General features: G+C 42.9%; 1 protein-coding gene across 1 annotated transcript in view; it reads right to left on the minus strand.

Annotated features, from left to right (window-relative positions):
• CNNM1 (cyclin and CBS domain divalent metal cation transport mediator 1) overlaps positions 1 to 24,313 on the minus strand; it is a 55,880-nt gene that overhangs the window by 11,846 nt on the left and 19,721 nt on the right. Inside the window, exons 2-7 of the mRNA XM_012803609.2 lie at positions 18,356 to 18,499; positions 15,374 to 15,514; positions 13,639 to 13,808; positions 11,864 to 11,963; positions 11,204 to 11,251; positions 7,475 to 7,537 (exon numbers count right to left, since the gene is read on the minus strand). Of these exons, the coding sequence (XP_012659063.2) occupies positions 7,475 to 7,537; positions 11,204 to 11,251; positions 11,864 to 11,963; positions 13,639 to 13,808; positions 15,374 to 15,514; positions 18,356 to 18,499 (666 nt within the window). The remainder of the gene's footprint in view (positions 1 to 7,474; positions 7,538 to 11,203; positions 11,252 to 11,863; positions 11,964 to 13,638; positions 13,809 to 15,373; positions 15,515 to 18,355; positions 18,500 to 24,313) is intronic.

Below are 24,313 nucleotides of genomic sequence, written 5' to 3' on the forward strand. Positions count from 1 at the left end.
CTGTGGTGACACACGTTAGTAGGGATAAGTCAGGGCTGCTGCAGCACTGGCGGGGCCTGGGACAAGAGTACGAACAGGCCCACAGACCACATGAATAAACATTTACAAGCTATAACTTACATCAATATGCTATTAAAATATGTTTTATCTTGTCTTTGACAAATGTTTATAACAACCCAGAAAGCCAGGTTTGACTCCTTAGAATTCTATGCCAGAAAACAGGGCTGTGTGGGGGAAACCCAACCCTGGCCCTATGGCTTTGGCATCCTTTATCTCCCAAGGTTGTCTTGGTGGGGATTTCTGGGATCCCAGATATCTGAACCATGGCCAAGAACATCCCTTTGGCCCTACAGACTCCTTACCACACATAGAAGGGCAAGACTGATAAAGGCCAAACTGGGGCCCACTGCAGTGTGGATCCAGGGCTAGGGTCCCTTTTGCATGGGCCTAAGAATGGGACTGGAGTAACCCACAGGCCTCTGTCAAAGACCTCCTATAAATGTTCAGTTGAAGAAACACTTCTTAGGAAAGTTCAAAGAAGACAATATTACTTGGTTTCAAAATGGACTATGAAGCCACCTTCCCCAAGAATAACAGGAGAGAGGGTATTAAAGGTGACCCTAACATTACCTCAACCACAGAATAATCCTCAGTGAAGGGTGCAAAGCCCCTCCCTTCCTTCTCCTTCCCAACTGCTACTACTATGCATTTCTTCCCAAAAACAGGGAACAAGAGGCTGCCAGCTTCTCATAACACAAATTTAGTTCAGGGCACTCAATTGAAGAATCAGATTCTTCATTGATTCTGGTCCTTGCTCTTTCAGGGTAGAACCCTAGGAATCTAATTCCATCTCTTGAGATAATGCTGCCATCAATCAAAATATTTGATTATTGGATGGGCATGGGGGTCATGCCTATAATCCTAGCACTCTGGGAGGCTGAGGCGAGTGGATTGCTTGAGCTGATGAATTTGAGACCAGCCTGAGCAAGAAGCGAGACCCCATCTCTGCTAAAAATAGAAAAACTGAGGCAAGAGGATCGCTTGAGCCTGAATTGGAGGTTGCTGTCAGCTATGAGGCCACAGCACTCTATCCAGGGCAGCAGCTTGAGTCTCTGTCTCAAAAAAAATTTTTTTTTTATTATCATCTATTTGAAATGAGCCATGGGCTGTTGGTGATCTGTTTAGATGCTAAGCTGTTGTTGGCTGGCAAACCATGTAGCAGAAAGATTAAAATAACAACAGGTTAAATTTTTTCTCACTGCCTTGATGTCATTATAGAATTATGGATTCCACTTCTAGCCTTCCCGCTTCTCAATAAATACCAGTTGCTGAAACCTGAAACGTGGGGCAGAGGTTACCTTTGATTTGTTCCTCAGCCCCACATCAACTGCTGCTGTCTCTGTCTGACACAATGAGCCTGTCTGTTCTATCTCTGTTTCTACTTAAGTTCCCATTATCATCACCTTTACCTTGGCCACAGTCTCCCCACTAATAATTTATAATCTGTTTTCACCTCAGCTGCTAGAATCACATTTTAAAAACAAATCAGGATCCACTGTATCTGGGGACATCAAACTCCTTGCTGTGGCCCTTAAAGCCTCAGGACCTGGCCCTTGATTTCCTAACTGATCTCATCTTGGGTGATCCTTTCTTCTCTCCTCTCCTGCTTTGCTGTAGCCCACTGGCCTCTGTGGGCACCCTCAATCACTCAAGCTTCCTCCCTCAGCAGATGCCACATTCCCTGCTCCTCTACTCCAACCCTAACCCCCAGCCCATGGCCCACTCGCTTCTTAGGCATTAGCTCTCATCTGAGATTGCACCTGCTCTGAAGACCTTACGTGGCCACCCTAAGAAGATTCCCCCTGTTTTCCCCTATCACTGCCCCCTTGTTCTGTCCTTCAGTGCACCTTTCCTAAGAATTAATTACACATTTGTACTTATTTGTCATGTCTACTTAATTCAACTTTAAATTCCCCAAGTTCAGACACCTTTTCTGGTCATTGCCACTGTAGTCTCTAGCACAGTGCTTGGTCTAGAGAAAGTACCCAATAAAAATGTATAGAATGAATGAATCAGCACCTAAGGGTTTCTTAAGGGAACACTTAGAGTTCAGAATCTAAATTTTGTTCAAATCATCTTGGAATGAGAAAATCTTTCCTTTACAATCTAAAGTCATTTGAGGGAAGCTGACTTCTCCAAAAAGTTAGGGATGGAGGTCAGGACACTCAAGAATGCAGTTGGGTAGAGTTAAATAGTATGCAACTGGACTCAAAGGGCACGAATAAGCCTCTGGCCTTGGCTTGGAAATGTGAAGAAGGAGCCAGAGGGAACATCAGTACTTTATTTAATGAAGACATGTGAAACAGGGAACCGTGCAGTCAGGTGTCTAGGGTCCTACTTATCCACTGGGTGATGGGGGCCCAGACTCTTCCCCATGGTAACCAAGGACTGAGAGGGACAATGACAGTACCATGGGGAATAGAGGAGAGCACCAGAGTAAATGGCGGTAGTGTCAGGCAGAAAAAAGGTGCTTCTCATTGCTGGTCCTTGGCCTTTGAAAACAAACTGGCAAGTTCACCCATTTGTGGCTGGCTAGGGAAGTCAGTGTTCTTCTCTCCTGGCTATTATTGTGGAAAGGGAGGCAGGTAGTCCTACAGGAAGGCAGCTTTTTTGGCATGAGAGCAGAATCTAGAAAAACATACATTAACCTGGTGGCCCTTGTCCAATTCAGTTTGGACATGACCAAGGGGAAAGAGTGAGAAGAGGGCCTGAGGCTTTAGTTACCCCGAGAAGACACCATCCTTCCTTAGTAAGCAGCAACTGTGCCTGTCCAAACACGGCTTCATACACCCAACACCTGCTGTTCTGCATTCTCAACCCTGATGCCACAATTCAAGAAACATTCAGGGAGGATGACAGGGCAACAGCCTTATCTTATCTACTAAACTTCCATTTGCAAAAACTTCTGGATCACTCCCTGTTGGAAACAGAGCTAACAATGACATCCCAGTTCCCTCCAAAGTTCTCATTGTCCCCTCAGTACCCAGCGCAAATGTCACACACAGGGGTTTGCATGTCAAACACAAGTTGCATCACCATTATGTTGGGAGGAGAAACATGTTTTTCCTTTTAAGCAAAAACAATGCTATTGAAGATTTATTTGTAAAATCCTAAAGGATTCCCAACACCAATAAATACAACTGTCTTACAAAGGCTAGGCCTATAAAAGAAACATTTAACAGAAAAAAGAACTCTCATTCGATCACAAAGATGTCTCTGCTCATCTGAGTATTATGCAAGATCAATGTTTTTGTATCCCAGAGTCTGACATTCCTCAAGAGGTAGGATGCTGACGACTCGGCATTTTGGTAATTGTGCACATACACTCAGAGGTTCTTAGCGAGGGAAATGGAAATGCTTTTAATAAAAAAGCAGAAGAAATCAGTAACAGACGAGTGTCCCAGCAGCATGGCAAACTAGTTAAAGTTATACAATTCCCCCCTGGCATTACCTAAGAGTGCAGAGGCACAGCTTGGGGGACTGAAGCAAGGAGGAAAATCCCAAGTATAGTGCAAGGAGAGCTGAAAGGAGACAGATTTAACAATGACACATAAGACCAACCGCAGGACCCATTAACAGGAGGTATGCCAAGCCGCCAACACATCCTTGGCCCACTCCTGTTCTTATATCATACCCTTCAGTTGGCACTGGTGTGACTGGGTGGTGGGGAGCATGATTTTCTGTTCTAGACTCCCTGCCAAGAGCTGTGGAGAAATGTAGCAGACCTTATTCCCAGTCTTTGAGTAGTCTGTCTCCAAGAGATATCTGTCCAACGTGGCTACTTGGCGTTTCTGCGGTTGGATGGAGAAGACACTGGGGTAAAATTAGAGATGGGGTGGCAGAGGGCATGGAGGAAGATTTCACAGTGTAATTGGGGTTAGAGGGAATCTTCTCTCCTTCTGCACTAATAGGCAGGTGCTCCCCCAAACCTATACTTAGCTCTGGGACTCTTGCTTTGTGACACCTGTATTAAGGAAATTTTCACAGCCCTACTCTGGAAGCAGGACCTAAGATACAGCAAAAGAATGCCCTACTCCCCTTTTCAGTATGGGGATTTGAGGGAAAAGGCGGGTTCAATGGCTACGTACCTGCCTACACCTTTGGTAGCAGCAGTGAGGGGCAAGCACAACAGCCTACTTTGGTCATGGTCACTATGTCATGGGCCATCTGTGTCCTCCAAAACAGATGGAGGAGTTCAATGGCATAGGCTTATGAAAGTGCAAACTAGAATTATTAGAATTTATCATTCTGGGGTAGTATTCAACATCAGACAACCAAATGCCCAAGTGGCCCTCTGTCGAAGCTACAGTGTGAACTCTGCAAGTCAGCCCAAGTCACGATCCCATCTCACTCATGTTACATGGAGCTTTAATGGTTCCCAAACGTTCACTATACAAGAACAACCCAAAGGAAAATTTCCACTTCCCACAGTTTGCAAAGTAAAAAGATTATTTTTAGCGTCTCTCTGTAGAATTCTAGGAGAAGACTATCAACACTGATCTCAAATCACATTATAAATGGACAACTGAGTACTGACATAGAACCCTTGGTTCCATTGTGACTCCTGTCTCCATGCTTTTGTGGATTTGAAAGGACAGTTGTTCATACCTCAAAATTATCTCCACCACCAGAAGAAAAAAGAATAAATGTATCTAGGGAGAGGGAATGATAACAGCAGTGGGGCTGTGTACTTTCGGGGGCCCAATCAGAAATTTAATTTGTAAATGGAAGCACCTGCAAAGTTAGCAATTACACCACACTCTGGAGGTAACCCCCAAACCACTATGCTCTTCTTATTTCAAACTAAGGCTCAAATAGAAAGAAACTCCCCTCTGTGAGGCTGAGGTGGGAGGATTGCTTGAGCTCAGGAGTTCAAGACAAGCCTAAGCAAGAGTGAGACCCTGTCTCTACTAAAAAGATAGAAAAACTAGCTGGGTGTTATGGTGGGCATCTGTAGTCCAAACTACTTGGGAGGCTGAGGCAAGAGAACTGCTTGAGCCCAAGAGTTTGAGACTGCTGTGAGCTATGATGACATGGCACTCTTATCTAGGGTGACAGAGTGAGACTCTGTCTAAAAAAGAAAAAGAATGGATGAAAGAACAAAAGAAAAAAGAAAGAAAGAGAGAGAAAGGAAGGAAAGAAGGAAGGGAGGGAGAGAGGAAAGGAGGGAAGGAGGGAGGGAGGGAGGGAGAGAGGGAAGGAAGGAGGGAGGGAGGGAGAAAGGGAGGGAGGGAGGAAGGGAGGAAGGGAGGACAGATCTAAGGATTATGATGGCAATATTTGGTGCAGGGGATGGCTGGCCTCAAACCAGTGTGAGTACCAGATTCATTAACCTGCATGCTTAAATCAATCATAGCTCTCCAAGGGAAACTGCCTGTGTTCAGAGGTGCAGATAGGTCCCAGGCAACAAGAGACAGCGAGATCTGAGACTTGACTCCAGTCCTCATCACTTTGCCTACTTACTACACAAAGGACACTGTCCCAATGGGTTACTTTCTCAGAGCCTATTTCCTTACCTCTTGTTTTCCAATAGTAATTTCTGCTTATCTCCCAAGGGGGGTGGGGGGGTCAAATAAAATGATGACAGAGTTCTCTCAATGTATCTAGATCAGAAATCAAGTATAGAGATAGAACTTTCTAAAAAACCTGGGGCCTTTTGAGGCCTCTTTGGTGATATAGAACAAAAGCAAAAGTTACCGAGATAATAACATAGCATAGGTCTTGGGGATGTCACCAAGTCACCTGGAAGGCTTTGTGATTAGCTACAGACACCAGACACAAGAAGTTGGCAAGGAAAGAGGTGAAGGGGAAGCAAGACACCCTTTACCTCTCGTTGTTTCCCTGTACCTTGCATTGCTCCACCTTGCAGAGTTAAACCAAGAGTGGGAATAAGCTGGCCTTGCTCTCGCCTCTTTATCGTTGGGGTGACCCTATCTGCTATTGGGCTGAACTCCTACAGTCACAGAAAATGGAAAGAGCTCTTGGGGGCACATGGCACTGCACCAGTCAGAGTTGGATCACAGCACTTTCTGGAGGGACGGCACAGAGGTCTCTTTCTGATACTAGGTTACCATGAATGTTTTTATAATAAATACTGATGAACTAGAATTAACCTTCCTTTAACTGGAAAGTAACAATTAACTCAGTCATCTGCTTAACTGAAGGTTAATTAAAGATGAAAATCCACCCCTGCTTTGATCCTTGTGGCTAAAAGTTTAAAAAATGTGCGTCTTCCCTTTCTGCAGAACCTTCACAGACAGCACGCTCCTGGCATTCACCAAGATTCACTGCATACGAAAGACTGTGAAGGTCTATGATGTAGTCATTTCTAAATTTGCTGACATACAGGAATAGATCATTTAGCTAGTGAAGGCACCAGATTGGCATCTCACACCAACTGTCCTATTCTGTAGTCATCATGAAGGCATGAACTCACACAAAGCAAGAAAATCTTTCTTTCTTAGGGGAAAATCACCATTACCATCAAGTGAGAGAGAAAACTTTGGTGAAATTTGAGAAGGTGATTAACTTGTGTTGTATGGATTTTGAAGGAAAACTGTAATTTGGGAAAAAAATAGAAGTCACCATAAAAACTCACAAAGTTGCAAATCTGGGGGTTTTAAACATTGAGGGTCTGCTATACAGACAAACAAGTGGACTCTCAAAGACTGAGGATATAGTTGGGCCTCAGAATTATCCCAGCCTTGGGATAAGGGACACACATGTACAGGGTATAGGAAACTGGACTGTGTTCTAACAGCAAGGAAATGTAACAAATCCTAAGTTTTGTCACTACTTGCTCTATGAACCTAAGAGAACAACCTCTGGAGATGAAAATAATATGAACAGCTTAATTGCTCATTCAGATTTATTACATTTTGCATTAAGTTATTGTGTAGCTCTGTGAGATGCTTTACTTGAGTAAAAGGAAACCCAGCAACTTTTATTTAATTAACAAGAGAGGTGAAGCTTAATGAAAAGTTATTTTGAAATTTTTAGATGTAGTGTCCTTTGTATGAGTGGAGCCAGAGAGAGAATGTACAAAGAAATGTAAAAGGAAAACAGGTGGGAATAAAGCAGAGTATTCCATTACTTCTTCCCATTTCTTTCCTCCTGCATTCCTCATCCCCTCCTCTCCTGCAGTCAGACAAATGGTGACAAAGAACACCGTCCCTCAACCCCACTGTTTTTCCATGTACATATGCAGATTCGTCCCTGGGAGGTAAATTCACAAATGAGGCCACTGAATCCCTGAGCTGTGTATGCAAATGAGTGGTATTTGGGCAGTGTGTTATGCATTAGTTGTGGGAGTGCCTTTTGGAGACTAGTTCTCATGCAGGACGGTGACAAAGACCAAAGGCTTCTTGCAAACCCCACTGAATCTATGGAGACCGGAACACCCATGCATGTTTACCTGGGGAGTCTGCCAGAGAGTCCCCTCTGCTGAAGGCGAAGGTACGAGACACAGAGACAGGCACTAAAGAGTCAAGGGCCAAGAAAAAGGTAGAGATAAACACAAAAGGAGAGAGACAAAGAGCAAAGTGGGTGAGAGTCTGTTCCTGGATCTTCACAACATCACATTTCTCTGCAAAAAGGAATTTTGCCCTGAAAGTCACACCTTCTTACAAAGTTACCCTTCAGAAAGACAAGAAAATAAAATATATTTTGCTGAAGGTCTTCTGAAAACATGTGCAACAATCTTGGAGGGAATCAGATGCCAATGACAAGCATAAGCAGTGGCCCAGTGGGGAGCGTGTAGGCAGCATTCCCTGGGGTGCCTGTTTTGAGCCAGCAAACATGTTGGGAGCCCAGAGCTGCAGCCCTATCAGGCTCTGCCAGCTGCCATGTATCCTGCTCAACTGTAGGAGGTGCCTGCATGGGCATTCGGAGGCCTGAAAGAAAAGTTCATGCTCCTGCTAGGAGCCTCCTGAGGAAGCTGGATCCTGCCTTGAACTCCTAGGAGCTCCCTCTGTGGTCACAGTGCTCATGAGGAACTCTGCATTGCTAGATGATAGGGACAAAGCAAAGACAATAATTCTAGCAGTTTTCATGTGAATCAAATTGATGAATTGAATCACAGTCACTTTGTAGCAGCTGTAAGTGCTCTGAAGCACCTGTCTTCCTACCACTTTTCCTTCTCTTTCATCAGAGTCTGAAATGGTGCTGGCTATCACTGGGGGCCTGGGTGTGAAGGGGAGTGTGCAGCAATAGTCCAGACCTTTCCTCAGCTTGATCCTGATCACGTGGTGTTTCAGCATGGGAATCTGTCTTCATTTCTCTTATCTGATCACTCCCAGAGTCCTTTTCAAGAAGCTAAATGAAGCTAATTTGCAAGTGACAACACACTGAAATAGGCAGCTTCTGCAGTCTTATTTACTGCACTAAATAAAAATTACTTACACAACCATGGGAGCAGAAGTGGGGAGCTATATAAGTACCTGATAGTTATTTACTTTGACATGAAATGTTAGTGAGTATCTGAAGGGGCCTCTGATATTGTGAGACACAATAGAGTAAGGAACCCTATATTCTCAAGAAGGATCATGGTTCTTCTACAATTAAATGTATACGCTGCCAAGCAGATAGGAGACTTGCTCTCTCTATGTCAGCACACCTCAGTGTGCATACATCCCAGCTACCCTGAGCTGGGGGAGGGTTTCTTCAGAGTGCCAGGCTCATCATGATCCTCCTTGGCTTCGTGGCAATCAGAACCAAGATAAAGAAGACAGGGTACATTGTGTTCCCCTCACCCTACACAGGAAAACCACAGACTTCCTTGTAGCCTCAAGTTCAACTTTGCAGCACAGGTCACAGGACCAGTGTTATGGCAAACTCATCTCACTTCTCACACTCAACGATTGATTAAGGCTGGGCATTTGGCTCTTGCCTATAATGCTAGTACTTTGGGAGGCTGAGGTGGGAGGATTGTTTGAACTCAGGAGTTTAAGATCAGCCTGAATAATAGCGAGATCCTGTCTCTCCTAAAAGTCGAAAAAATTAACTATATGGGAGGCTTAGGCAGGAGGATTGCTTGAGCCCAGGAGTTTCAGTTTGCTGTGAGCTAGGCTGATGACACCACTATACTCTACCCTGGGGAACAGAGCAAGACACTGTCTCCAAAACAAACAAAAAGGCTGAATAAGTTGCAGGGTGGCTTCTAGGACAGGAGTTGGCTAGGTCAAGACCCTGTAAGAATTTATTGCCTTGAGGCTTAGGCTTAAGGTCTCCCTTCACCTCTACGCTGAGGTTCTTGGCCTGTGAAAAATGCTGGGTGGCTGGACCCTGGCCTAAGTACCCACCTAGGACAACTGTGGTATGTAATCTGCCTTTGTAGTTATCTCACACTTCACACCACCAAGTAGGGGAGATGTGGGGGAGAACAAAAACTGTCTCTTTACCCTTACTGGCTAACAATAATTCTTTTTTCTCCTGAAAATTTACAAAGGTGCTCGGAAGCATGGAGAGGAAAAGAGAGATCAATGCTACTTTTTTTAGTTAACTAACTTTAAAGCAGAGATCAGTGTTGCAAATTTAGTAAAGTCTCACTGATAAAAAATCAAAGGATTTTGATATAAAGAGCCAGAGACAGGAAGGAAAGAAAAGAGGAAACTGGATTAACATTTTCCTTCTACTTAATTTTTTTTTTTTAAAGAAGGAAAGTAATCTAAATTGGGTAGTCTGGGAGTCTTATGCAGGTCTTTTTTTCCATGAGAATCCCCACCTCTTTTGGTCTTCTGGAAGAGCCAGAACAGGGGACAGCATTTCTAGGTAACACAAGTAGTCCCTAATATGATGGACAGTGGAAATATCCTTTAGAGAACTAAGGTTTACCTAATCTATTGCTTATCCCTCACCTATCCAGAGTTCTACTGAGTACTGAGGCTTCCTTAATCAACTTTGCTTGATACTTGTTGGCTTCTATAAATATAATATACACATATAATAACATACTAAGGCTTTAAAAATTTTACAGATGTCCTTCAACTCAAGTTCTACGGATGCTTAAGGTTCATTCAGCCATCTGTTGGGCTAGGATGTGAAATAACACTGTAAATGGTTCCACTATATCCACACAGAAATTGCATTCTGGAACATGATGGATCTAAAATCTGTATTTCATTGATCTGTGTGAACTAGCAAGGACATTACATGTGTCTAGGTAAGTTACCAACTTGCTGAATGGTTTGGACCAAGTCATTTCCTTACTTTCAGTCATGTTAAAATGATCTCTACCCTGCCATGTTCCAGAGACTACTATGTCAAGTTCTGGAAACCTCCGACAGATCCCAATATAAAACACTATGTAAAATCTTTTTTATGATGAAAGGTAACATCCCATTTGGCCTTAAAGTGGGCATTGTAAACACTAAAAGCTGAAAGCAAAGCAAAATTCAGACCAATGAATCAAAAAGAAATCCAGACAAATAATTCTTTCTGGATCACACTTATAACACAATAAATGCCATGCTCTCTAAATACAAGTGCAATAACTCTACACAGGAAAGAGCACAGAAGAGCACAGAAGGGGCAGAGCAAACCAGCCATCAGCCCTGTGCCAGCCCCCACCAACAGCATGCACGGCCAGCTGGCAGACATCCCTCCACCAGCTGAGCAGTGGGGAATGGGGGAAGAGAAGCAGATAAGCCACATATTGCACCAGCCTGGGACTTAAATCAACTCTTTAAGTCACTTCTTACTGAGGACAAGCCCCACAGGCACAATAGTAGCATACACTACTATTTTCAAGTTAAGGCCAGTGGATGAATTATCACTGCAGAGACAGAAAGGCTAAACCTTCTTGAAAGCACACAAACCACCTGCCTGCATTCCTGGCCAATGGCAATAAATGGTGCCTCCACTCACAGTGCCCTCCCTACTATCCCAATCCCCCTGGCCCCACCGCCATTCATCACTTGCTTGTGAGCAGAAATACTGCAGAAAACATTCCAGATACACAGAACCTAAGCCCCCATGGTCTGTGGGTACCTGGCAGGAAGCAGTGTTCCTGGCAGAGCATTACAAAGAGGCTGCCAGCATTTGTCTTAGCCTCAGCCCAGGCTCCAGGGCTCGGTCCAGGCCCCCAGAGTGGGCAGAGGCAGAACTATGATAGGAAGGACGAGAAAGGGGTTTGAGAGATACATACAAAAGACAGAGGATCCAGCCAGGCTTCCAACCTTCCGCACGTCATTATCTGAGGACAGAAGGATGCAATGGGTTTCAGAGGCAATTCAGAAAACACAGCTTCTTATAAAAAACTTCCTTCTCTCACTCTACCCCCAGGATCAATTAACCTGTAAAAACCAGGCAATCAAATGGAAGGGGAGGGAACAAATGTAAAAAGCAAGAAACAAACTTGTTTAACACTGAAATATACCACGCTCCATCCTTAACATTTTATAATGTGATTGCTTTTTCCAATTTAATTTTTTTCTCCCTTATTTTTTTTTCTTTGTAGAGACAGAGTCTCACTTTATCACTCTTGGTAGAGTGCCATGGCATCACACAGCTCACAGCAACCTCCAGCTCCTGGGCTTAGGCGATTCTCCTGCCTCAGCCTCCCAAGTAGCTGGGACTACAGGCGCCCACCACAATACCCGGCTATTTTTTTTGTTGCAATTTGGCCTGGGCAGGGTTCAAACCCACCACCCTTGGTATATCGGGCCAGCACCCTACCCACTGAGCCGCAGGTGCCACCCTTCTCCTTTATTTTTTAAGCACACACTAACTCAACGAAAAGTGATTCTCATGCCTATTTTACATACTAAGAAACTAAAGTCAAGGAAGTTAAACAGTTTGTCCATACCTGAGCACGCAGTGGTCATGATGGCTGGGACCCCATAGTAGGTGAAGGCTCCATTCTCAAAGCGAAGGCCTTCCTTACCGACCTCCACTTCCACTTTACCCTGGAGAAAGAAGAAAGTATAAACCAAGTGTGTATGGGTGCTTCCAGTGCTGTTATTGACTAGAATCCTACGTACTTGTGCTTGGATAATAAGAGGACTCATGTTCTTACCTATCGCAGGAGGATGTTAATTCTGTCCAGATTTGTGTTTCAGAAATAGCACCTTTGGCAGCTCTTTGCTGTCGGATTCATTGCTTCATTGTTCATAAAGCAGCATCTAGTCATGAGTAACCAAACTGTCCTTGCTACTATAATGGTCTTTCCTCAGGCAGATCTGAGGACCTGCTTACTCAGGGCTCAGTAAACCTTCCCACTAGTTTAGTCTGAGATTGGACCATTTCTAAGCCAGGTTGAGTTAAAATCTAATTCTGTGTGAAGACTGATTACTTAATGACCAAGAACAATGACAGCTAATGTTTGGTGTCTAGTGTGTGTCTATGGACCTGAGGCTGTGTTATATGCAGTGCACAGATTCTCATGGAGTTGGGTCCCACAACCCTATAAGGTCTACACCATTCTTATTCCCAGTTTACCAGATGAATCAATTTTGAGGCTCTGAGAGGTCAAGGTTAGTTAGGAAATGGCAACACTGGAATTTTATAGTCAGATATTTCTGATTTCTGAGACTTGTTACTATACTTTATTCTCTCCATATCTTATCTGAAAACTGTTACATTTGTATTAAGTACAAGACAGCAAGTTGCATGTGTTCATTACGCTATTAAATAAGGCAACAGGAAACTTCTCAATTTCTAACAGTAAAGAATGTGACTCCGTTTCTGTAAAAGTGAGGTCCTTTTAATTGAGGGCCTTTGGAAGGATATACATGAAGCAACTCAAAACGTAAAAGAAGAGAGGCTGGAGGTGGACTTCAACAAAGAGAGACCATTTGCAGATTAATATGAACTTAGAGATTTTAGAATAATCACTGTATTTAGGGGCTGTAAGATTCTGTTGGGAATAGATGGGGAAGCAGTGACAAAGCTAACAGGGGAGCCAGGACAGGACACCAGCAGTGTTTATAAGCTGGAACTACGCCTGCACTTACTGAAGGCAGGCCTATACAGGCAGCCAGGGCAGAAAGTGGTCGTACTTATGTGAGTACTGGGAAGATGCTGCACTTCTTTCACTCACTCATCATTTTCCCCGCCTGGTCATCTTTAAGGGGAAGACAATTCCAGGGACTGCAAAGGCTGAAATGCAGCAAAGAAGATGAATGGGTCCCATATGCCTCTAGAAAGCACAGCCAGGACCAGCGTAGAAGTCAGGAGGGGTAAGATTCTAGCTTGATGTTGGGTTTAAACAAAAGTTGTCTACTTGTCTCCTAGTTTAGGAGGCAGAAGATAGCTTCATGTTGGAGGATGTTCAAGTAGAGATAAGGAAGTATTAGGAACTCTGGAGGGCAGCAATTTTAAAGTTTAGAGGTAGAACCTCTCTAATGGAGAGGGGCTCACCTCACCACAAACATCACTGAGTGGTCACACTAAATGCCATCAAGGACCCCACCAGTCTTCCATGTCTAGTCCCCTTCTGTGGCTTATGCACAACTGCCCACCCCAACCCACTATGTTCCTGAGGCAGCCTTGGAACCTGGCACTGAGGGGGGCGTGACTGTTCCTCTTCACCTGGATTTGACCTCTTCTCACTCTTTCAAGTTCCTTGACTTTCCTACTCACCTGCAGAAGCAACACGAAGTAGTCCACGGGGCGGCTGCGCTGGTAGAGGTAGTGTTCTGGGGCCTTCTTGTTCTTCTCATCAAACTTCAGCTCCTGGATCACGTTGGGATGTTTCAGGAGCCGGAGGAGGATCTTCTCCGAAAGGTACAGAGACTTAAAGGGCTCCACTTCTAGGGCGGGGAGGGAGGCAGGAAGGAATCAACACCTCCCAGGTCCTAGCCATGCCAGCAGGGGCAGCTGTGGGGGTCAGAGTGCCTACTGGCCCATTCGTGCTCCTGGCACCAGGCTGGCAGGGCTTCTGTGGTCCTTCAGGGAGGGGATCTTAGGGCATCTCAGGGCCTTCCTCATGCCCTCTGGAGGGCGTGTCCCTGCACTGGCATCTCAGGAGATCATCTTCTGGAAATGTCATTTTTGTTATTAATTTTCTCTTTCATTTTGTTTAAAACTGGGCATGGGGTTTAAGCCATGTGAATAACAAAGGCTTTACTCAAATGAAATACAAATAATTTAATCTGGCTCATTTGTATGACATATACCTGCTGAATGAAATGAAATCCCAACAAGAGAGAAGGGAAATTATTTAAGTAATAAGTTGTTAATAATGTGAAACATCATTGCCTCCTATTTACATATTGCAGATATTCTTACATATATTATACTGAACAGATACAGCTGGTTTGCTCTAGGAAATCAGAGAGCCAGTAGTTAAAAGAAATCTGTATACAGAACTATATAATATGTTGAAAATTCTAATTTAAAGAAGCTCTAACTTAAAATTTTCTACTTTTTAGCACCTGGAACAGTGCTAGCTCTTATTATATACTTACCAAATATATGAAAGATTTTTTTTTTTGAGATAGATTTTCACTTTGTCACCCTCAGTAGAGTGCCATGGTGTCACAGCTCATAGCAACCTCTAACTTCTGGGCTTAAGCGATTTTCTTGCCTCAGCCTCCCAAGTAGCTGGGTCTATCAGTGCCCACCACAACACCAAGTTATTTTTTTGTTGCAGTTGTCATTGTTGTTTAGTAGGTCTGGGACAGGTTCGAACCCGCTAGCCTCAGTGTATGTGGTGGGTGCCCTAACCACTGCGATATGGGCACTGAGCCAAGATTAATTAATTCTTGACAATGGTGATGGATATGATCACTCTAGGTCAACACATTAACTAGGGATGGAGGTCAAAGGATTCTAAGACAAATCTTGCCTTCTTCACAAGAAGGAGTTTATCTTTGGATTCTTTCATATTTTCTTCTTTCTAAAGACCCCAAGATTCACAAGCCACTTCTCTATTTTAGGAATTCATAGCTCACAGGCCTATATGGCCTCTGGGGAGAACTGGATTTGTTGTTAGGTAGGACAAGACCTTTCCTCCCCAACAAATACATGGGGTACCCTGGCTCTAACAGGACAAGAGGTGGCCTCATCCTCTAGTCAAGAAGCATGTGGAAGAAGGGAAAGTGCAGTAGTGGTTTCTTTAGTTCTTTTCAGAAGAGAAAGTTGCGTTGTACTCACTTCCTCTCCTGGAAGATCAGGAGTGATCTTCACAATATGACAATAGGTGGCACCTGTTACTCTATCTAAGGCGACCTCCTTCCTAAAATAGTTGTTCTCATGCCCCGCTGTACAGTGGAATCAGATTGAAAGGTATGAACAGGGATCAGTACCTAGGTCCCCCTCTAGAGATTTGGCTCTAGCTACTCTGGGGTGGGGACTGAGGTGGGCAGAGTCCTACCTGTGGCCATGAAGCGGTGTGTGGCCAGCAGAAGCTGTGGTGAGATCTTCACCCGCATCTCCGTGTCAGAAAGCTTAAACAAGGAGAAGTCATGCCGCTTCCTCTCCCGGTGTGGGACTCTTTGCTTTTTCCGATTGTCAGCTGCAGGATCACAGGGGACAGAGTGCAGCTCTCTCAGAATCATTGTTGGTCTTTCGAGCCTTTCCCAGAGCTGCAGGGGACACATCAATCCTTTGGGACTCTACATTTCTGCAGTGTCAGTTCTAGGTGACATTATATCTCTTTCCCGTGGAGTGGAAGGATGTTGGTGAGGGACAGGCGGTGTGAGATCACCATCATCATCTCTGTGTTATGGAAACTTAGCTGGTGTATAGTGGAAAAGGGAGAACAATGCCCAAATCCAGGGTTTTGGGACTGGCATCCCTACTTACTGGCTGTGTAAGTTCTCTAACGACCAGAGTTTTTGTTTGTTTTAGTCTACACAAAGAGGTTAATAATATTTAATAACAGCTCTTCTACTCACCTTGTGTATTTATTATGAAACTTTAACCAGAAACTACCTGTGAAAGTGGTTTTATAAAGTCATACAAACACAAAGGACTTACATTTGTAGCATCAAGAAGGTTGGTATGGCCCAGGGATTTCTGACTTTGTCCCCCTTCTTTCCCCAGAACTAGGCTTACCTGGTCTCCTCCTCTTGATTTATACCAGGCTCTGGTTGGTTCCTGAGGCATGCCACCCACAGCAGAGGAGTGGTCACCACCACCTCTTACCACTACAGTTCTCCTGCTTCAACCCCAGCCCCTCCACTGGGAGACAATCAGGGGAAGTACAAGGAAGAGGAGAGAAGAAGAAATAAGACTGGACCTATAATCTGTAAAGGTGGGTTCTCTGGGTGGGGGACTCAAGCAGGGCCTGGAACCCAAGGGCCTATACATTGGACACAATATTATTGGTTAAGAAAATTTGTTTTTTTCCAATTTAATGTATGCATAATTTTTTTTTTTGTTGGTGGGGGGACATTTTCTTTGGTCATTTCTCTTTTGTTTTCCCTGAGTTTTGAGTAAAATTATGAAACTTCTAGACTATCTCATTTGCACTAAGGGGAATAGGGAAAGGGATTCTAAGTTTTCTCCAAACTTAGCCTGGAGAAAAATAGGGCCAAGGGGACTTCTAGTGCAAGCAGGACTGATAGGGAATGATAGGGAATCTGGTTCCCTGGTAAGCTCTCTCTCCTTTTGGAGCTCGTGTCTGCCAGATACTTTGGGTTCCTTCCAGAAGGGGAAGAGCTCCCTTCCACCCACACAGCTCGTTTGTGGCCTGTCTCTGACTCAGCCTCTGGCCCCTGCTTTGATATTCCTTTTGCTCAGGTTGGAATAGTAGGGGACAGTGGGGGAGATCCAGACCCAGATGAACAGATCTTGTAAGAAGTCAGGGTCATGTACGAAGAAGCCTAGTACTCTGGGCTCCTTGGCTTTTTCACAGCTCTTAGAGAATCATGTTGGCAACTTATTAATAAGAGTAGAAAATCCTTGTGTAGAAAGAGGATCACTCAGCAAGAGAGTAGCAAATACAGGTCTAGAGCCCTGCTCTTTTGTTCTCACTGCTAAGCAACCTTCTGATTTATATGTTTCCTGAGTATCTCCTCTCACTCCTCCATCAGAACGACCTTTAACATTTCATCATTCTTTTGATTTTAATAGTGGGTTTTTGCAGCAAGAAAGTTGTACAAATGCATGCCCTGGGAAGAGCTTATTCATTAGACTGCTATTAGTTACTAACACCTTAGCATGACTATCTTCATCAGTTTGTCTACTGAGATACTGGGAATTTGAAAGCAAGAGTATGAACTGAGGCAGGGAAAGGAGAGGGTGTTTCTGAGCTCAATCACTGTGTGAAGACAGGCCTGGCTAGTGATCACAGCAATACCAGGTTCCAAGAAGGGGACACTGTAACATTCCTTTATGTCACGAGCTGGTCCACTTTCTACTTATTCCAAAGGGAGGACACTCATTCTGCACTACTCACTGCCTTATATGTAAGAGCATCAAAGCTCTTTCTACCAGGAGCCAGTTTCTAAACAACTGCTGCTAGCAAACTCAGGTCAGAGGCCTGAAATGTGTTATCTGAGGGGAGTGCGGTGGGGTGGAGTATGAGTGTCCCATGAGGTGAAATTCTGAGGAGGCATCACTTCTTGGCCTAGGAACTCCCATGCACTTAGATAACATTCCCATCCCAGAGACAAAGCATGCTTTTGTAATGTTTGCGAGCAAAGCTTTGATAAGGCTCAGTAACCCAAAGTCACTGTCTGCACAATAGAGTCCATATTGTTCCTAAGGGGTTTGGGTAGGAGGCGGTGACAAGACCAAAGAGAGGGGGCAGGCACGGGGCAGGGACCTTGGGGGCAGGTCTACAGGAGGGAAGGAAAATGTGAAACCCAAGGTGGTGGGGCTAAAAGGCACAAGAGGCTAGAGCATGTCTAAGAAGGAATATTTAAGTTTCTGGCTTAGGTCTAGGGTGGGCAATATCATGACAGTCTCCACTGCTCACTGATGTTCTGATGTCAGTGGACTATGAGTGGAACCCCGGGGGCTGCAGGGGTCTGACTTTAGGTGGACAAAGACTCAGTACAGGAACAACACAGAAGACAGACCAAGGGCAGAGAGGCCTCTAAGCACCATCCTGGGTACACTGTGTTTCCTTTAGTCCCTTTTCATGCAGAGGTGAGGGAGTCTCCTCTTCAGTCTTGGCTCAGTTCCTGACGGTTCCCCTGTGATAAACACTTGCTGAGTGTGTTCCCAGTGATTCAGGGGTAATTCTAGCCCAGAGATTCTGCCATGTCAGCACCTGGCACAGGCAGCTGACACATATCAGTGCCCAGGGCTTGCCCTGATACCCTTTCTCTATGTCAACCTAAGCTATACCTGAGAGTTTCGGAGTCAAATAAGACAACCTTGGAGAACGGCAAGGCTGTGCACTTACTGTAGAGATCGGTCTCGTCCAGAATCTCTGACTTGATGATCTCTTCTATGATGTCCTCCAGTGTGACAATGCCCATCACCTCATAGAAAGGGTCCCCTTCTCCCTCATTATTCACCCGCTGGACAATGGCCAGGTGAGATTTTCCTAGAGAAAAAGCAAAATCATTTTAAGTAACTGGGACATTTTCTGAAATCTTTCCTTGTGAGAAAATGATACAAAGTTGCTGTCTGACCAATCTCATGTCAACATTTTAAAATATGATATTTGCATATAATCTCAAATGCATAACTTTTAGATCTCTGTTTCTATTTAGGGAAGTTACTAATATAACCAAAATCAGTTAAATTTTTTTTATTGGAACTTTCACTATTAGCAAGTATACTTTAGCTGAAAGAGTGGAATAATCTAATTGAAAGAACAAGAATTTAGAGTCAGAAGAAGTATGTTAGAAGTTGTTTTTCCTCCTAATCCCCACCCTACTCCTAACTATACCAGGTACTATCCCTGGGCAAATCATTTAATATCTACTGACTTGGAATCTCTCTTCCAGGTTTAGGGAAAAATCCTAGTGTGGTGATTTTAAAACATGGCTGCCAAATTCTTTGCTTTGCCTCCTGTGGAGAGATGTGGTCTGCATCCCCTTCCTTGAACCTGAGCAAGCTTGTGACTGTTTCTACAAAAAGAGAATGGGAATGTCTGTGAGGGGACTCGTGAGGCTAAGTCTTTAAAGGCAGGTAGCTTTTGCTGCAAGAGTGCTGTAAGAGAGGTCCCACCATCATCGAGGTCACCATGGAGGAGAGGTCACCTCTAGGTGCTTAGATGACAGTCCTAGCTGAGCCCAGCTTTCCAGGCATCCACCTCTCTGCTGGCCCTTTGAACTCCAGCTCAAGTGACAATTCTTCAAGAGAGATTTGCCCCATTCTGAACCAACCTCTCCTTGCCTTGTGCTCCTACATCTTTGATAACTCCATTACAGCATTTATCAGTTTGTTGCTTCTCATAAGTAGCAATGTATGTGTCCTACACTAGACACTAAGATTATGACCTCTTTTAGGACAAAGGATGATATACTTAAACAGGGTTCCTTCTAATACATCAGATAGCCAATCAGTGCCTGGTGAACTGAAGACTGAAAAAAATCCCATAGTTTGTACAAAAGATGATATAAAAGCCAGATTTTTAAAAAATAAAATACTGTGTTTAAATTAAAATGTAAACTTCTGCATTACTGGTTCTAAAATTATCCTTTTTTGAAACAACTGCTTTCCATCCAACTAGACTGAAGTATTTTGTAGCTTAAATTAGATTATGTTAATTGTTAAAATGTGCTCAATTTAAAGTTTTTCATTTCCAAAACATTTTTCTTAACTTATGGCACCTGTTCTCACTTTTCTGCCAACATGTGCTAGCAGATGACAAAATAAATGACTAATATAATGGAAAAATTTGGAAAAGTGATTTCTTAAAATTGTTTTCTATAATTGGTTATTTTTTTGTACTGTGAAGCCTAGAACATGTATAATACAGCTGTACTTCCTGCCACCAAAATGACTAGTTCAGATGATGGAATTAAATAAATTGGCCATTTTTGATATTGTAAAATATCATAAGCTTAAAAACAAACCACCATTGCTCTGTACTTTAAAAGTTCAATTTGAGGACACACTATGTTATCAACAAGGTATAGAAATTTTAAGTCCTAATTATACAATATTCCAGACAATGTACTTATGTAATCTATTTAGGAACCTTTTGTAATTTATTAAGCCACTGAGATTCCCTCTAAAGCCTGTAGGGATCTTCGGCAAACAAATGAATGCAGCCATCCTTTCTTAGGTATAGACCAGGACAGGGATTACTATATAACTCTGTTCTATTACTATATAACAGGGACGAGAGAACCTGGTCCCCTGACACATATACCTGAGTTCCTTCTTTTCTCAAAGAGGCTGCTCTTTAAGAGTCCTATGCCTGTAACCATCCTCTTCTCGGGCCCCAAAGGTGTTGGGGGTGGCCCCAAGTGAACCTAATCTTAAGACATGGAAAAGTTAATCACTCCCTTTTGTAGTACTTTGTAATACTAAAAATAGAAGCTATCATTATTACATTATCGAAGCTACCATTTGCTATACATATTCTAGGGGCCAGGCATAGTGTCAGGCCCTGCATACACATTATTTTGCCCTGTCATTGCTTTCTATTTATATGTGACCCCCCTAGCTATGAGGTAAGTTTCCTGATGTCAACAGCTCTGTCCTACTTACCTCTGTTTTCCTAGAATCTAGATAGTACCTAGCATATCATCATAAAGGAAATACAAATTAAAACATTAAAATTCATAAAAGACAACTTTTTATGTAGGAGTGAAAACTATAAAACTTTTAGAAGAAAACATAGGCTGAGCATGGTGGCTAATACCAGTAATCTTAGCACTCTGGGAGGACAAGGTGAGTGGATTGCTTGCCAGCCTGAGCAAGAGAGAGACCCTGTCTCTAATAAAAATAGACAAATTAAAAAAAAGAGAGATCTCATCTCTATTAAAAGTAGAAAAAAAAAAAAAGAGACACCCTGTCTCCACTACAAATAGAAAAAAAAAAACTTGCTGGGTTTTGTGGTGGGTGCCTGTGCCCCAGTTACTAGGTGTGCTGAGACAAAAGGATTATATGAGTCCAAGAGTTTGAGGTTGCTGTGAGCTATGACGCCATGGCCCTCTACCAGGGCAACAGAATAAGACTCTGTCTCTATAAAAAAAAAAAGAAGAAGAAGAAAACATAGGAATAAATCTTTGTGACTTTAGAGTAAGTGATAGTTTCTTAGGACAGCACAAACATCAAAGAAAAAAATACATAAATTAGACTTTATCAAAATTAGAAATGTTCATGTATTAAAGGACCTCAGTGGAGAAGAAAAAAAAGACAACTCATAGTATAAGAGAAAACATCCAATCCAAAAATTTGTAAAGAAATATTGGAACCCGTTCATTGTAGCCCAATTCACAATTGCTAGGTCATGGAAGAAGCCCAAGTGCCCATCGACCCATGAATGGATTAATAAATTGTGGTATAGGTACACCATGGAATACTATACAGCCACAAAGAAGGATGGAGACCTTGCCTCCTTCATATTTACATGGATGGAGCTGGAAAATGTCCTCCTTAGCAAAGTATCTCAAGAATGGAAGAAAAAGTATCCAATGTACTCAACACTATTATGAAACTAATTGTTAGCTATCTTAGGAAAGCTACAATCCAAATAGAGCCCTAGACTACGGGGAAAGAAGAGGGGGGAGGGGAGGGGGGAGGGGAGGGGGAGGGTGGGTGAAGAGAATGATATTGTGGGGATCATGCCTATGGTTTGTTCTATTTGGGTACAGGTGAATTTGTCTGAAGGTTGAATATAAATGTCTTAGCATAACGATTATGAGAAAGACATGATGGCTATGTTGGCCACCTGGATGAGAGTTTTCCAAACTACATATAGAAGTAACACACTGTATCCTATGAGAGAATTAATGTACACAACTATGATCTAATAAAAAAAAAGAAATATTGGAACCCATAAAAAAACAACTCAATTAAAATGTAAGCAAAGAATTTGAGTAACTATTTCTCCAAGGAAGATATACAATTAGTCAATAAACACATTAAAAGATGCTTAATATCATCATCATTAGGGAAATTCCAATCAAGATGCCAATGAGGTACTACTTTATACTCAAAAGGATGGTTATAATAAAAGTCAGGTAATACAAATGTTGGTAAAGATGTAGAAAAACTGAAATCCTCAGACACTGCTGGTGGGATTATAAAATAATTCACCTACTATGAAAAACAGTCTGCCAGTTCCTCAAAATGCTAAACATAAAATTATCATATGATGTAGCAATTCCACTCTTAGAGAAATGAAAACATGCCCACACAAAAATCTGTACACAAATGCTCAGAGCAGCATTATTCCTAATAGGCCAAAGTAGAAACAATTCAAATGTTTCCAAACAAATAAGATGTGACACATCAATACATTGGGATATTATCCTGTCATAAAGAGGAATGAAGCTCATGTCACAACATGGATAACCCTTGTGAGCATTACTGAAAGAAGCCAGACATAAAAGGCCAGATGTCCTGTGATTCCACTTATGTGAGGTTTCCAGAATAGACTAATCTACAGAGGAAAAAAGTGGATTGATGGTTGCCAGAAGCTAGGGAAAGGAGGATGTGGGGGACTGATTTCTAGTGGGCCAGGGTTTCTTTAGGGGTGAGGAAATGTTTTGGAATTAGATAGTAGGAATGTTCTCACATCTCTGTATATATTAAAAACCTATTAATCTGTGTACTTTACAAGGCTGTATTTTATGGTATGTGAATTTTATTTTAATAAAGCTTTTATTTTTCAAAACGAAATCCAATTAAACAAAAAGTTATGCTAGAATGAACAGGAAATTGGTGGGGCTAAAAGTTACAACCTGTACACAAGTGAGTAAAAGTAGAGACTGCTTCATAAAAAGAGACTAGGTTGAAATAAAAGAGCAGCACTGGTTTGGAAATGGGCAGTAATGCTGTTAAATGCTAATTTAGAGTACACATTGTCATTTTGTGCTCTAGCATATAGAAACCAAAAGTGGTGCAGGTAAGCCCATCAGATCAGAAACATGCAAGAAGTCACCACCTTGTTTTCTGTGAAGGCAGAAATGGTGAACAGAGATGAAGGCTTGATAATAAATGGAAAGAAGAGACTTTGAGAACAAAGAGTCTGGGACACAGTAGGTTCACATCTGTTATCAGAGACCTGAGTAACTTTCAGGAATGACTTATGAGTATTTAAAACTCCTAAAAATGGATCAAACTGGTGCAGTGGGAGCTCAAATTTCCCAAGTGTTTCTGTATTTCCCTGGGCAAATGTTGGTTTCCAATGTGCATTATTTTCTCTTCCATGAATGAGGTGTTGTGTTTACTTTCTAATGGCATACTTGGGAGAGTGGCTTAAATGTTGTCTGTTCTCCTCTTCTACCTTCCTATGATATTCTGTGAAATAGGATCTGTAGCCTTTCCCTTGAGCCATCCCTCTACAAACCAGCAGAGAATCTCAAATGCCTTCTCACAACTGTTAGTCTAACAATCTTGGTTTCCCTCCAACTTCCTAGAAAAGTGGGATGCCTGTGAAATACTTTAGGTTAACAGTAATGATGTTTATTACCATCTATACTGAACTTCATAGTTTGTCAAGACTTTATATGGGGGCTGGGAGGCGGGAGGAGGCAAGATGGCTGACTGGAGCCAGCTTTCCACAGAGGCTCCAGTCCAGAAGGAGAGTTAAAGGACAGAAGTTTAGCAAGTAAGCTGATGCTTTGGAGCTGAGCCAAGAGAGGAGATTGAAGAGTGCACATCACCCCTGCTGAGGTGAGTTGCAACCCCAAGGAAACAAACACTAGGTACAAAACCCATCGCCAAGCAGACAGGCGTTCCTTCCCCCATGAGAACAGCTCGCATATACTTTCTAAAAACAAGCAAGCAGAGTTCAGATCTCCTCTTCTTTTAATCCCATGGGAGAGACACTCTAAAACCAGAACTCCTTCCCCAGAGAGGACCCACTAGTGTGCCATGGCACTCTCTCACCAGAAATAAAACTGAACATATATTCTACTCGCAATTCTGAACTCCCAGGACTCCCCTCCACTCTCATCCCAAGGTCTGGAAGCCCATGGAATCCCGATTCTTGGGCATTTTCTTTAAACCAACAAAAGTAAGGAAAGACAAGTATGGACACTTCATATTTGTTAAGGGTAACACTCAACATGATGAGATTTCAATTATTAACATTAATGCACCCAACCAGAATGCATCTCAATTTACAAGAGACTCTAACAGACATGAGCAACTTGATTTCCTCCAGCTCCATAATAGTCAGAGATTTTAACACCCCTTTGGCAGTGTTGGATAGATCCTCCAATAAGAAACT

This window comes from Otolemur garnettii, unplaced genomic scaffold (genome assembly GCF_000181295.1).
Source record: "Otolemur garnettii isolate 467f Iridium unplaced genomic scaffold, OtoGar3 scaffold00021, whole genome shotgun sequence".
Taxonomy (NCBI): Eukaryota; Metazoa; Chordata; class Mammalia; order Primates; family Galagidae; genus Otolemur; species Otolemur garnettii.